The following is a 12,298-nucleotide window of genomic DNA, read 5'->3' as shown; positions in this document are numbered from 1 at the left end:
TAAATTGTTGCTTTTTTGTCTGAAATATCTCTACTGGTTTATACATGCAAGTGTACCCGGTACAAAATTTCTTCTACAGAGAATATACATAACGGTACAATAGTTTCAACCGTTCCAGCATCTAAGCATAAGGAGAACTTTCCGTTACTGGCACAAATAATAGTTAATAGAGACATAGACTCGTGATCACATCTTGCTGTGAACTACAAGATACTTGGTATGGCGCCCCTGAGCAATTACTTTTCCTGTTTTTTTGTTCCTAAGCTCCACGCTCACGACGGCTATAGACTTCCCAGCATGCAGCACCTTTGATTCTATCTCAATCTCCTCCTGCACAAAGCAAACGTTCAATCCTAGTTACTATCAATCCAATGCAGAAACTCAACTCCATACATGCAATCTCAGAAAATGTGACACTTGAAGATAAGTCAACTTAGCTAGCTACTTCACATTTACAAATAACTACAGCAAGACAGGCCAAGCTGCTAATATATAAGAGATTGATTTCAGAAACAAGGCTGTTAAAAGAAGGACAGCATACATGAGCACACATCTCTAAAGTTGAAACATCCAAACTTCTCAAATCTTCAGTGCAAATACTATTAGAGACATCTAATAGCTATATCATGCACTTTTCTATCGATTTAATTCCATCACGAGCATATGCCATTATGCCTGAAAATCTTCGACCGAGTAAATTTTAGAATTTTCGGAGCCTGTAGTGTTCACTCCTTTCCTTTTCTTTGCTTTTTTTTTTTCAGAGTAATGTCATTTCCTTTTCTATATTGACCAAGACGGTGAAAAAAGAAAGTTATCTTCATACGTTAACCATTTTCGCTAGAGGGAATTGGAACACTATTACAGGCACCTTTCCTTGACAAATATAAGCCGTGACTACAAATTACAGTAACAAACTCTGTTTATTTTCTGGATCATAAAGGAAAACTGTTCAAACAAGTGAGGAAGTGTCTGAACAGAAACTGGACTTAGGCTGCAATGTTTTGGCAATATAAATAGCAACTACAGCTCAATTCTTGTTCACCAATGCTCCGCTCATGTAGCCTAGAAATCTGAAATCCCACTATTGTCTAAAGGAATAATTCACTAAAGCAACAAATACAATTATAAAAAGAATGGTCGGATCAGAACAATAACAGATTTTGTAGCGACAGGGCACCAGTGAAAGAAATGAAGGGGAAAAACAAATTACACCGACAAAAGCGCCATCCAAGTAGGAAACGTTGATCTCCACAGAAACTCCACAGTAGGGAAGCCCCACGGTGAAGAGAGTAGCCGATCCGACTAAATCAACAAGGGCCGCCGTGGCGCCGCCGTGCAACGAGTTGCCAGTATTCTTGAGCCACGACAGATAAACAAGTGAATCATTCAAATAAAAAAAAGAAAAAAAAGTGATCAAGGGAAGGAAACAGAGGAGGAAAAACCCACAAGAAGGCGAGGAGGAACAACGAAGGAACACAGGACAAGTCCGTGCTCGATTCGATCGACTTTGAGGCCTTGCATAACAATTGGGTCGATGAATTTTGCGGGCATGGAATCCACAGTGAACTCATACGGGATTCCTTGTTTCTCCACCATCTTCTTCACGCACTCCGCCTCCATCCTCCCCGCTTCCTTCTCTCACCACCAAAACTTCAGTCTACTGCTGATCAACACAATTCGTCCAGCGAATGAAATTCAATGTTTTGTAGTTACAAAGGCTTTTCTTTTCTTTTTCTTGTTTTATCTAGAGAAAGCAATTATTTGTAATTTCTTTTAAAGCCTGAGAAAGCCTGAGTTGGAGACATCGTTTATACATGTACTTTAAAAACATTTTTAGTATTTTATAAGTAAAAAACTAAAAGTATGTGTTTGGATAAAAGTTTGGTAAAATATTTTTAAAACTATTTTTTTAAAAGTGTTCTCCAAATATAGTTTTTTAAGAACACTTGAAACGTGTTTTTATAGCAAGGAACCATGGAAAGCGAAGATGAAAAACATGACTTTTAAAATGTTAAAATATTTTTACAGAATAGTTGTCCAAACACATATTTATTCTTAAAACAACTTTAATAATATTTTATAAAAAGTTTTTAAAAAACACTTATATAAAAACGTTTTATAAGTACATATCCAAACGGAGCCCTCCTTTCGACGACAGGAATATAACTATAGGGATGTGAATGAGTCGAGTCAAGTCGAGCCGAACAGTATCAGACTCGGATTCGGTTCGTTTGACAAAAATCAAGGCTCGAGCTTGATCCAAGTTTTTATTATAAGATTCGGATTCAGCTTCTTTAGTATATATAAAAGTTCGGACTCGGCTCGAGCTCAGATCGGGCTCTGTTCGTTTATCATATTAAACGAGTTTGGCTCGAGTTCGACTCGTTTAGAGGCTCGTTAAAAGCGAGCTCGTTAAGGAAGCTCGTTCTCATGCTTGTTAGTGAGCTCGTTTTTTTGGCTCGTTAAGGAAGTTCGTTTTCAGACTCTTCAAGTGAGCTTGTTAAGCACATTCGTTATCGAGTTACTATTAAAATTGTAGATATATGTGTGTCCTTGCAATAGTGAGATTGCTGTCTAACCAGATAGTGAAAAACTTTTAACCATGTTTTTGTCAAGTAGGGCGATGGCAGAGTTGTTGGTGTTCCTATACATAGGTAATTGAGTTCTATCGCTCAAGTGTTGATTGAATAAAAAAACAAATACAAAAAGATCTGTGTATACCAAGCATATTCATGTTGAACGGGGCGAATCAAAATCTTTTACTCAGCTCTTGATATCTTATTTGAATGCTTATGCTTAGTGTATATGGTGGTGCTTTAGCTAATTTACTTTTGCACGTAACTCGCCTTAATCTTGCAGGATGGAAAAATAGATTACAGGGAATTCACGGCAATGATGAGAAAAGGAGTTGGAAGTGGTGTTGGGAGTAGAACCGTGAGGAATACCATAAACTTGGGAGAAGCCTTTGGACTAGGAGTTAAAGATCAAAGTGAAGGATGCAGCAGCTGACACCTGGGGGTTGTTAAAGATCAAATTGAAGGATGCAGCAGCTCACACCAAGCAACTGGATTCAAATTTGTAGACGCACATGTGAAACTGGGCTCCGAAAAGTTCTTAGGCTGTACTTAGAAATTGATGCTGATTCATGTTGCTTGTCGAACTTTTACTGCCAATCAGAACTTTCATCCAAAGTCTGTATAGAACCAGAAATGGTATTGCAAATGATAATGAACATATCACTATATGTTATGCAAGAGTTCAGACAAGAATTGAGACCACCCAAGGGAATTGATAATAAAAATTGTTGCTTTTTTGTCTGAAATATCTCTACTGGTTTATACATGCAAGTGTACACCCGGTACAGTAATTTCTTCTACAGAAAATATACATAACGGTACAATAGTTTCAAGCGTTCCAGCATCTAAACATAGCATCTAAACATAAGGAGAACTCTTCCATTGCTGGCACAAATAATAGTTAATAGAGACATTGTACTCGTGATCACATCTTGCTGTGAACTACAAGATACTTGGTATGGCGCCCCTGAGCAATAACTTTTCCTGTTTTTTTGTTCCTAAACTCGACGCTCACAACGGCTATAGACTTCCCAGCACGCAGCACCTTTGATTCTATCTCAATCTCCTCCTGCACAAAGCAAACGTTCAATCCTAGTTACCATCAATCCAATGCAGAAACTCAACTCCATACATGCAATCTCAGAAATGTAACACTTGAAGATACGTCAACTTAGCTAGCTACTTCACATTTACAAATAACTACAGCAAGACAGGCCAAGCTGCTAATATATAAGAGATTGATTTCAGAAACAAGGCTGTTAAAACAAGGACAGCAAACATGAGCACACATCTCTAAAGATGAAACATCCAAACTTCTCGAAATCTTCAGTGCAAATACTATGCGAGACATCTAATAGCTATATCATGCACTTTTCTATCGATTTAGTTCCATCACGAGCATATGCCTGAAAAGCTTCGACCGAGTAAATTTTAGAATTATCGGAGCCTGTCGTGCTCTTTCCTTTTCTATATCAACCAAGACGGTGAAAAAAGAAAGTTATCTTCAAGTTTTAACCATTTTTGATAGAGGGAATTGGAACACTATTACAGGCACCTTTTCTTGACAGATATAAGCCGTGACTACAAATTACAGTAACAAACTCGGTTTATTTTCTGGATCATAAAGGAAAACTGTTCAAACAAGTGAGGAAGTGTCTGAACAGAAACTGGACTTGGGCTGCAATGTTTTCGCAATATAAATAGCAACTACAGGTTCACCAATGCTCTGCGCATATAGCCTAGAAATCTGAAATCCCACCGTCGTCTACAGGAAGAATTCACTAAAGCAACAATTATGACAAAAAATGGTCGGATCAGAACAACAACAGATTTTGAAGCGACAGCGCACCAGTGAAAGAAAGAAATTAAGGGGAAAAAACAAATTACACCGACAAAAGCGCCATCCAAGTAGGAAACGTTGATCTCCACAGAAACTCCAGAGTAGGGAAGCCCCACGGTGAAGAGAGCAGCCGATCCGACTATATCAACAAGGGCCGCCGTGGCGCCGCCGTGCAACGAGTTGCCAGTATTCTTGGGCCACAACAGATAAACAATTGAATCATTCAAATAAAAAAAAAGTGAAATCAAGGGAAGGAAACAGAGGAAGAAACCCACCAGAAGGCGAGGAGGAACAACGAAGGAACACAGGACAAGTCCGTGCTCGATTCGATCGACTTTGAGGCCTTGCATGACAATTGGCTCGATGAATCTTGCGGGCATGGAATCAACCGTGAACTCATACGGGCCTCCTTGCTTCTCCACCATCTTCTTCACGCACTCCGCCTCCATCCTCCCCACTTCTCTCACCACCAAAACTTCAATCTATTGGTGGTCAACCCAATTCATGACAGCGAACGAAAATCAAGAGCTTTTTGGATGAGCGCGTTAAAATCAGCAATTACGTTTAATTTAACGGTAATTTATAATTCAATCTCAAAATCTTAAATTAAATTGGTAATCAGTCTATGTCTGAAAAAACTTTGTTTAAACTAACTCCCTAGGCCCACATGTTTTGTTTCGGATGAAATTTGGTACAAAAAATGAAAAATATGGTACAAATACATGATATTTGAGTATCAAATGTATTAGATCTAGTATAAATATATGATTTTCGAGTACTAAAAAATATTGATATTAATAACACATTTATCTTATTTGGATGAAAATAGGTACAAAACATTGAAAATATGGTACGCATATGTGATTTTTGAGTACCCAATGTGTTAGATCTGGTACAAATATATGATTTTTGAGTACTCAAACACATATTGCAAGTTAACATTAATAAAAATGTTTAGATTTTATACTCAAAATTATATTTTTTGTACTCGATCTTGAACAATTAGTGCTCAAATATCTTGTATTTGTACCATATTTTCAATGTTTTGTACTTAATTTTATCCAAGAAAAATAATGTGGGTCCAGGGAGTGCAAACAAATTTTTTTTGACAAGGGACTGATTCTTAATTTGCTTTTGGATTTAGGGACTGAACACCAATTCACCCTTAATTTAAATGGGGTTGACCCCGAAAGTACCTATCATACACACTTGTTGGGGGAAATTCTATGCCACCCTCTCGGTCAGTGCCGGAGGGTGACCTAACGGTATCGAGCCGTGACATATCATCATGATGTGATGTGCAAAATGGCCCGGGGCCATTGGATCTTGCAGACCGGGCAGTACCGGTCTGTCAGCATAGAATTCCCACTTATTGGATCGATGTGTACAAGGGAGGAGTCTATGCTATCCCAACCGGGTAGTGCCCGGATAGGGTAGCAACGGCCCGAATCATCCGGGAGATCACATGATGTGATCTTTCGGATGATCTGGGCCCTTGAAGCTAGCAGATCGGGCAGTGCCCGACTGCCAGCATAGACTCACCCGTGTATGAGTGACAATGACATGAAAAAGGGAGTAATATGGCCAATTTACAGAGCATATTTAACTATATTTCAACACGAATATGCTCCACACGAGCATCGAACCTGCAACGCTGGAAATTTTTTTGTCACAACTCGCCTATGGTTATACATTTGATATTATAAAATTTTTTTATTATCGAAATTATTAAAAAAAAGTAAAATATTATGAAAATAATTTAAATAGTAATATACATATAAAATAGTTTTAAATTTATCATAAATGTTAAATATATATTAAAAAATAAAATTATTTATAATTTTCATTTAGGAAAAAAATTTGATAAATTATGTGGATAAAATAAACAGTACGTGGTTAGAATTTAAAAAATATATAGAGATAATATGGAGAATAAAATATCAAATAAGATCTTTTTGAGTTTGTTTCAAAAAAAAATCTTTTTGAGTTGGAGTTGGAGATATCCTTTTAAATTAAATTAGATTTTAATTAAATAAAGGGAATAATGGTATAACTATTGTAATAATTAAACTAATTATTTGCTACAAATTATTGAGAATATTTAATTTTAATTGAAATTTGTTTTTTGTTTTATTTTGTGTTTTGTGTTTTTTTTTTTTAATTTAGATTATCAATATTGCCAGGTTTCAATCCAAACTTTTTTTCTTTCTTTTTTTTTTAAATTTCAATATTCTTTTTGCATGACATGCCGCTGACATATCTAGTGTCTCCCATAAATTCAGGTAATAATAACGAAAATTACAAAACAGCATCAAAATTGTTTATAAATGTCAACATTAGTTTCAGCAGCCTAAGTCTTGAAAGTTCAAACCACATGATCAACTCCTCAATATCTGCTACGACATATCAGAACCATCCAATTCGAGATCATCTTCACCGGATAAGGTTTCCTCCTTTCCATCCAAAGAAGTTTGGTTTTCACTGAATGAAGCAACTTCAACGTTTGCAGAACCACGGCGATTGTGGATGAGATAATGTGCCACTGATTTGTAACCAAGACTCATCACCTGAACTCGGAAAATCATATATTGGTTAGCGAAGAAACACCAACAATCCAACAACCCAAACTGTTATCAAATACCATATCTGAATATGGCTAAATGGATGACCTATCAGCACATAAAGGTGAATAATGATGAATATACCCTCCTGTAGATTGCACCAGTAGGAGTCCATCCTTTATCTCTTCTGCAGCGACTGCAATTGCATATCCCACGACAAACCGGACATCTCCAGTTTGAGTTTGCATTCACTTCAAGTACATGCTCCCCATACCTGCAAATTTTTATGTATAATCCAAGTCAGCATTCCAAACAGAGGGTCACAGGCTTCATTTAATTTGTATCAAATTTAGCTTCCCACTAAATGAATGTAAAATTCCCGTTTATGCCGAAAAAAATTTACTATTTCAGCCAAGGAACGTTTGTTTTTTGCACCTTAAGAAATAATCATTAGAAAAACATAAACAAAACCAGAGTCTTCAATGTTGAAGGGAGGAAAATCAAATTTCCTTCTGACAACTTCTTTCTAATGCTTTCACTTTCACTGAATTATGTGTGGGGCAACAAAAATTCATCAGTTGGAGATTAGAAAACAAAAGTCAACCAAATAGCAAGAATAAAGTAAATAGTAATGCTGGCATTGTTTCACAATACCTCATGTAAAGACAATCTCCACAAAACTGCCCCGTGACCATCTTGCACTTGCTGCATTCGGTGTGGTGTCCTAACGTTTTTTGCCTGCAAAAGCTCAATCAATATCATATGCACCCAATGCAATTGACACAGGGGAGAAGGGCCGGAAACCAGAAGAGAGGAGTTGCAGAAAACCAATGGGAAAAACAACCCATCAAATGATTGATGACGTTATCCCACAAACAAAATAAAAGTAAAACAGCAAAATTAGAAATCTTATATTGATCCGAACATTGAATGTGCTGACACGCCTGCTGTCTTACTGGTACCAAGTGTAATCAAGCAACCCTTGAAGCAGTTAGAAAAGGAGGAACAATTTCAAGGTAGTGAGTAAAGGCTCAGATTAAAGCAGAGATAAGTAAGTTAAACAGAGATAATGATTTAAACCAGACGCTAAACATTCACACATGCTCAAATAGTTCTTTTTACCTAAGAAAACTCTTCCCTTGACCTGTCAAATGCGTGGGAGTCGAACCCCACAAAAGTGTCGCAGATGGGGAAGAGTCGGGGACAGCAAGAATATTATATAGCTTGAGCAAGACAAAAATATGAACATAGAAGGTCATTTATCTAAAGCGCCATTGAAGTAAAGCAAGGCCCAGAGGTTCATAAAGGAGTTGCGTCAAGCTTATTATGCAAACATTTCGAAGCCCCTCAAATGCACTACACGTATACGAATCATGAAAAAATTAGCCTCTATGAACAGAAAACATCATATTTCCCAAAAACCATCTAAAATTCTTGTTGCTACAATATAATCTTCGACAGAACAAACAAACAAAACAAACCCAAAGCTGCGATACCTGCACTGATGGCAACTCTTCCCCTCAACAGGGTCATATATGCGCTGCCCGTCTTCATCGTACCCATCAACATTGAGAGTCCAGTTGGCCACAGAATCCCCCAACAGCTTCTCGTCCTCCTCTGTGTAAACCTCAGGGTTTTCGCCTTCTGGTATAAAAATTTCCACATTCTCAACTACAGGCTTCTCCTTCTTCGGGTGTTTCTCTTCTTTGTACATCACTCGAGGGATATCTTTCAACCTAAACGCACGCACCCATTCACAAACCCACATCAAAAACCAGGATTTCCAATCAGTAACAACCAATAAAAATCGATGGTTCATCTTCACTATCTTCACCTCGAAGAGCGCCTGGGAGGGTCAGTAGACAAAGGCCGCGGGGCCTTGATCGCGCGCAGAGGAGGAGGTTTGGAGGGCTTGAGGTTCTTGGAGAGCTCTAAAATGCCGAGGCTCTTCATCCTCGCCGTGTTCTCCTTGATTCTTTGGGCTCGAGACTCCTCGTATTCCCCTCCTCCTCCACCTCCATCTTCTTCCGCAACTGGGTTGGCGTCACTTTTCCCTCTTGTTCGACCTCTCACCATTTCTGCGTGACCTTGATTCTTGAAATCTCTTGGAACGGTCGCGAAATGCGATTACAGAGAATCCCCACGCTGGATTTTGGGGAATGGGGTCTCGCAATTCTCCCGCGCACAGAAAGCTTCAGCTCCACCTCGAGTGTGCACTTCGGACTAATAATATTTTTTAAAAAAATATATACTAATTTCTGTTATTTTTCGAAAAATTTAAATGATATCGTACGTACTCCTGCACTCGTACTATTGGCATCTTTGCATCTGTTTTGAACCGAACCAATTGCAAGACGCCAAGACCAAACCAATTTTACATAATTTTTGTTAATTTAGTTTGATATTTTTGGGGTATAAAAATGTTATTAAAAACTCTTATTAAACGGCATTACGAGTTTGTTGTATAAGACATGCGTCCAATTTGGTCAGATCCGTGCAAAAATATTTGTTTTATATCAAAAAATATTATTTTTTATGATAAATATAGATTTGGTCAATCCGTCTCATTGATATAAATATGTGAGACCACATCACGAAAGACACAATCGAATATATTCAATTTGATTTTATTTTTATTTATCTTTTACTATTTAATAAAATACTAGGGTGGTATATATAGTAACTATTTTTTGATATTTTTATGTGAAATTTCAAAAATAATACTATCAAATAAATAAATAAACTATTTAGCAATTTCAATTTTATTTACATATAACTTTTCCATCATTTTATACTTCACGTTTGACATATTTTCCAATTTGAGATTGGTTTCTTTTTAAAAAAAAAAAATTAACAGTTTTTATTCATAAATTATTTTTTTAATCTAACAATTTGATAAACACGTTGATTGATATGTTACCTGCTTGAGATTGGTTTTTTATTTTTTTAAAAAAAATAAAAAAAAAATTAGGGAAAATTGCAAATTTAGTCATATATGTTTGTCAACTTTGTGATTTTGATCCTCTATATTTTCACATTTCAGTTTTAGTCCTGCTTGTTTTGATTTTTGGCAATTTCGGTCATTTTTATGGAAAAAATGCTTACATGGCACTGTACACGTCAGCTCCACATCAGCACTGAATTGGTGTCACGTCAGCGCCACATCGAAAAAATGACTAAAATTGGAAAAAAAAATAAAGATAGCGGACTAAAACTGAAATCTAAAAATATAAAGGACTGAAATCGCAAAGTGACAAACATAAATGACTAAAAAAACAATTTTTTCCAAAAAAATATTCATAAATTATTTTTTAATCTGATAATTTGATAAACACACGCATTGCATGTGCAAAACGCTAGTATTTTATTATTAGCAAGCTTTGTAAATACTCCAATTATATTGAGTATCTATTTTTTCATATTTTAGCTCGAATAAACATAACCACAACAGTAAAAAATTAGAGTTTTTTTATATAATTTGCAAAATTATGTAGCTTGCACACGTATTTTAATTTATAGTATTTTACTTATAATCATTATAAGATTCGATCAAATGATATTCACTAAACTTCTATCAGGTGTAATAGTTACCTTTTCAAAATTATAATTTCTCATTCATTAATTCGCTATAAAATTCAGGTTTTAAAAAATTAATAATCCTTTCAAAAAAAAATTTAGTAATCAAACCAGGCCAATTAACCGAATTAACCATTAGTTTTGATTTTTGTTTTTTTAGTGTCAAGAGCTTGTTTAGTTGTATCTTGAACCCTAGCTATAGTTCTAAATTTGATGTATGTTGTATGTAGCGATGCAATTCCCATTTTTATGAAAAAAATAATGTATTGACTCGAGTGACTCAGATTATTGAAACGCCATTGCACTTAAAAAAAAATATTTACGTATTATGATAACAAGGTTATCTTACGATTCCACAACTTGGAGACAGCTAACCCAATTTTTCATATGGAGTGAACACTATGGTCCATCGGGAAATTGACTATCATAGCATAATATCAATACATCTTTGTTGTTTGTGAACATCTCTCGATTTAACTATCGCATGAGCCAATAAACATCAGATTCATGTGGTATAAGGCCCCCTTCGTAATCAACTCTTTCAGAGATATAAAATATGTATAATATAATAATGATAAATAAATATGTTTTCGATAAATGATGGTGTGTGTCATTAATCTTTTATAGAACTTGATTAAAACATTAGAAAAAAATAAGTCATTGATCGATATATTATTATCCACATCAAGTAATGTCTTGACAACTTAAAGTATATGTGTTTGGACATGATTTTTATAAAATATTTTTGAACAATATTTTTTTAAAAAAGTATTATTCAAGTATAGTTTTCAAAAAACAATTAAAAAATATTTTTATATGGAATTAAAGAAAGCGGTTATAAACAATATTACTTCACGGGTCAGTTTTGTCATTTGTGATACCATGAAAAATTTTATATTAAAATAAATTTTATTGTAAATATAGACAAAGGTTGATCTATCTCGTAGATAAAGATCTATCATCCTATCTTACCAAAAACTTATTCATATTCAAATATATATATATATATATATATATATTTGAAAAATTACTATTTTGGTGCCTACAAATTAAAATAGAATCAATAGAGGGCGTGAAAATTTTACATTAATTATATATATATATATAATTATATATGTATTTTAAAATTTACTATTTTGGTGCCTACAAATTAAAATAGAATCAATAGAGGGCGTGAAAATTTTACAATCATTTTGTGCAAGATCATTTAATGAAGAAATCTGAACACTGGATTGTGGGGACACACGTGACCCCTATTTATTCATTGTCGTAATAGAAACAAATTTGGTTCGACGAAAAAAAAAAAAGAAGAAGCAAAAGCTGTATTTTTGTCATTTATTATTATCAAAATACGTAATGGAACAAATATATTCATAATGTAGACTCATGTCGTAATTAGTTTTTAATCGATTTGGCGAAGTACTATTTAAAATAAATTACATATTTATTACATAAGTTTATTAATTTTTCTTAAAATATTTCAATAGTATGGTTGTTTATATTTTAAAATTTTTAGATATTACTCTTAATTTAAAAATATATAAATGCCATTAATTTGTAACTAAAAAAATTGTTATATCTATTCTATCTATTCTATTTTATAATAGTTGAAGGTATCATACAAACTACTTTGGTATGTCCAAAACATACCAAAATATTTTTCCACAATTACTCTTCATGTTTTACATTGATTTCTCTTTTTTAAGTCTAAATATTTAAAAAAAATTCTATATTACCTTTCTCAT

General features: G+C 34.7%; 3 protein-coding genes across 4 annotated transcripts; all 3 read right to left on the bottom strand.

Moving 5' to 3' along the window:
* Positions 1-160: 160 nt before the first annotated feature.
* On the bottom strand, positions 161-1,754 carry LOC140894761 (uncharacterized). Its single transcript, XM_073303372.1, has 3 exons — positions 1,447-1,754; positions 1,211-1,354; positions 161-330 (listed from the first exon to the last, which is right to left on the bottom strand). The coding sequence occupies exons 1-3, from the start codon at positions 1,618-1,620 to the stop codon at positions 187-189; spliced, it is 462 nt and encodes a 153-aa protein (XP_073159473.1). The 5' UTR covers positions 1,621-1,754; the 3' UTR covers positions 161-186.
* A 1,515-nt stretch (positions 1,755-3,269) lies between these two features.
* On the bottom strand, positions 3,270-4,946 carry LOC140894760 (uncharacterized). The gene is made up of 3 exons (XM_073303371.1): positions 4,692-4,946; positions 4,464-4,607; positions 3,270-3,645 (listed from the first exon to the last, which is right to left on the bottom strand). The coding sequence occupies exons 1-3, from the start codon at positions 4,863-4,865 to the stop codon at positions 3,502-3,504; spliced, it is 462 nt and encodes a 153-aa protein (XP_073159472.1). The 5' UTR covers positions 4,866-4,946; the 3' UTR covers positions 3,270-3,501.
* A 1,748-nt stretch (positions 4,947-6,694) lies between these two features.
* Positions 6,695-9,167, bottom strand: LOC140867230 (uncharacterized). Of its 2 annotated transcripts, none has more exons than XM_073272305.1 (5): positions 8,812-9,167; positions 8,474-8,713; positions 7,632-7,715; positions 7,122-7,251; positions 6,695-6,983 (listed from the first exon to the last, which is right to left on the bottom strand). In XM_073272305.1, exons 1-5 carry the CDS (start codon positions 9,051-9,053, stop codon positions 6,813-6,815), a joined length of 867 nt encoding a protein of 288 aa, XP_073128406.1. In that variant the 5' UTR covers positions 9,054-9,167; the 3' UTR covers positions 6,695-6,812. The 2 variants fall into 2 exon arrangements, with proteins under 2 accessions (XP_073128406.1, XP_073128407.1); XM_073272306.1 differs by having other exon boundaries at positions 6,869-6,983; positions 7,086-7,251.
* Positions 9,168-12,298: the final 3,131 nt, after the last annotated feature.

This window comes from Henckelia pumila, chromosome 4 (genome assembly GCF_033568475.1).
Source record: "Henckelia pumila isolate YLH828 chromosome 4, ASM3356847v2, whole genome shotgun sequence".
NCBI lineage: Eukaryota > Viridiplantae > Streptophyta > Magnoliopsida > Lamiales > Gesneriaceae > Henckelia > Henckelia pumila.
This window is presented reverse-complemented; position numbering and strand designations above follow the sequence as displayed.

Coding starts and splice junctions, on each gene's coding strand:
- LOC140867230 (XM_073272305.1), bottom strand. CDS start 9,053: ATGGTGAGAGGTCGAACAAGAGGGAAAAGTGACGCCAACCCAGTTGCG. Junction 7,716..8,473: donor AAGAGTTGCCATCAGTGCAG/GTATCGCAGCTT, acceptor GAGCTTTTGCAG/GCAAAAAACGTTAGGACACC. Junction 7,252..7,631: donor GGAGATTGTCTTTACATGAG/GTATTGTGAAAC, acceptor AAAAATTTGCAG/GTATGGGGAGCATGTACTTG.
- LOC140894761 (XM_073303372.1), bottom strand. CDS start 1,620: ATGGAGGCGGAGTGCGTGAAGAAGATGGTGGAGAAACAAGGAATCCCG. Junction 1,355..1,446: donor TTGTTCCTCCTCGCCTTCTT/GTGGGTTTTTCC, acceptor TCGTGGCTCAAG/AATACTGGCAACTCGTTGCA. Junction 331..1,210: donor TGGATGGCGCTTTTGTCGGT/GTAATTTGTTTT, acceptor TGCTTTGTGCAG/GAGGAGATTGAGATAGAATC.
- LOC140894760 (XM_073303371.1), bottom strand. CDS start 4,865: ATGGAGGCGGAGTGCGTGAAGAAGATGGTGGAGAAGCAAGGAGGCCCG. Junction 4,608..4,691: donor TTGTTCCTCCTCGCCTTCTG/GTGGGTTTCTTC, acceptor TTGTGGCCCAAG/AATACTGGCAACTCGTTGCA. Junction 3,646..4,463: donor TGGATGGCGCTTTTGTCGGT/GTAATTTGTTTT, acceptor TGCTTTGTGCAG/GAGGAGATTGAGATAGAATC.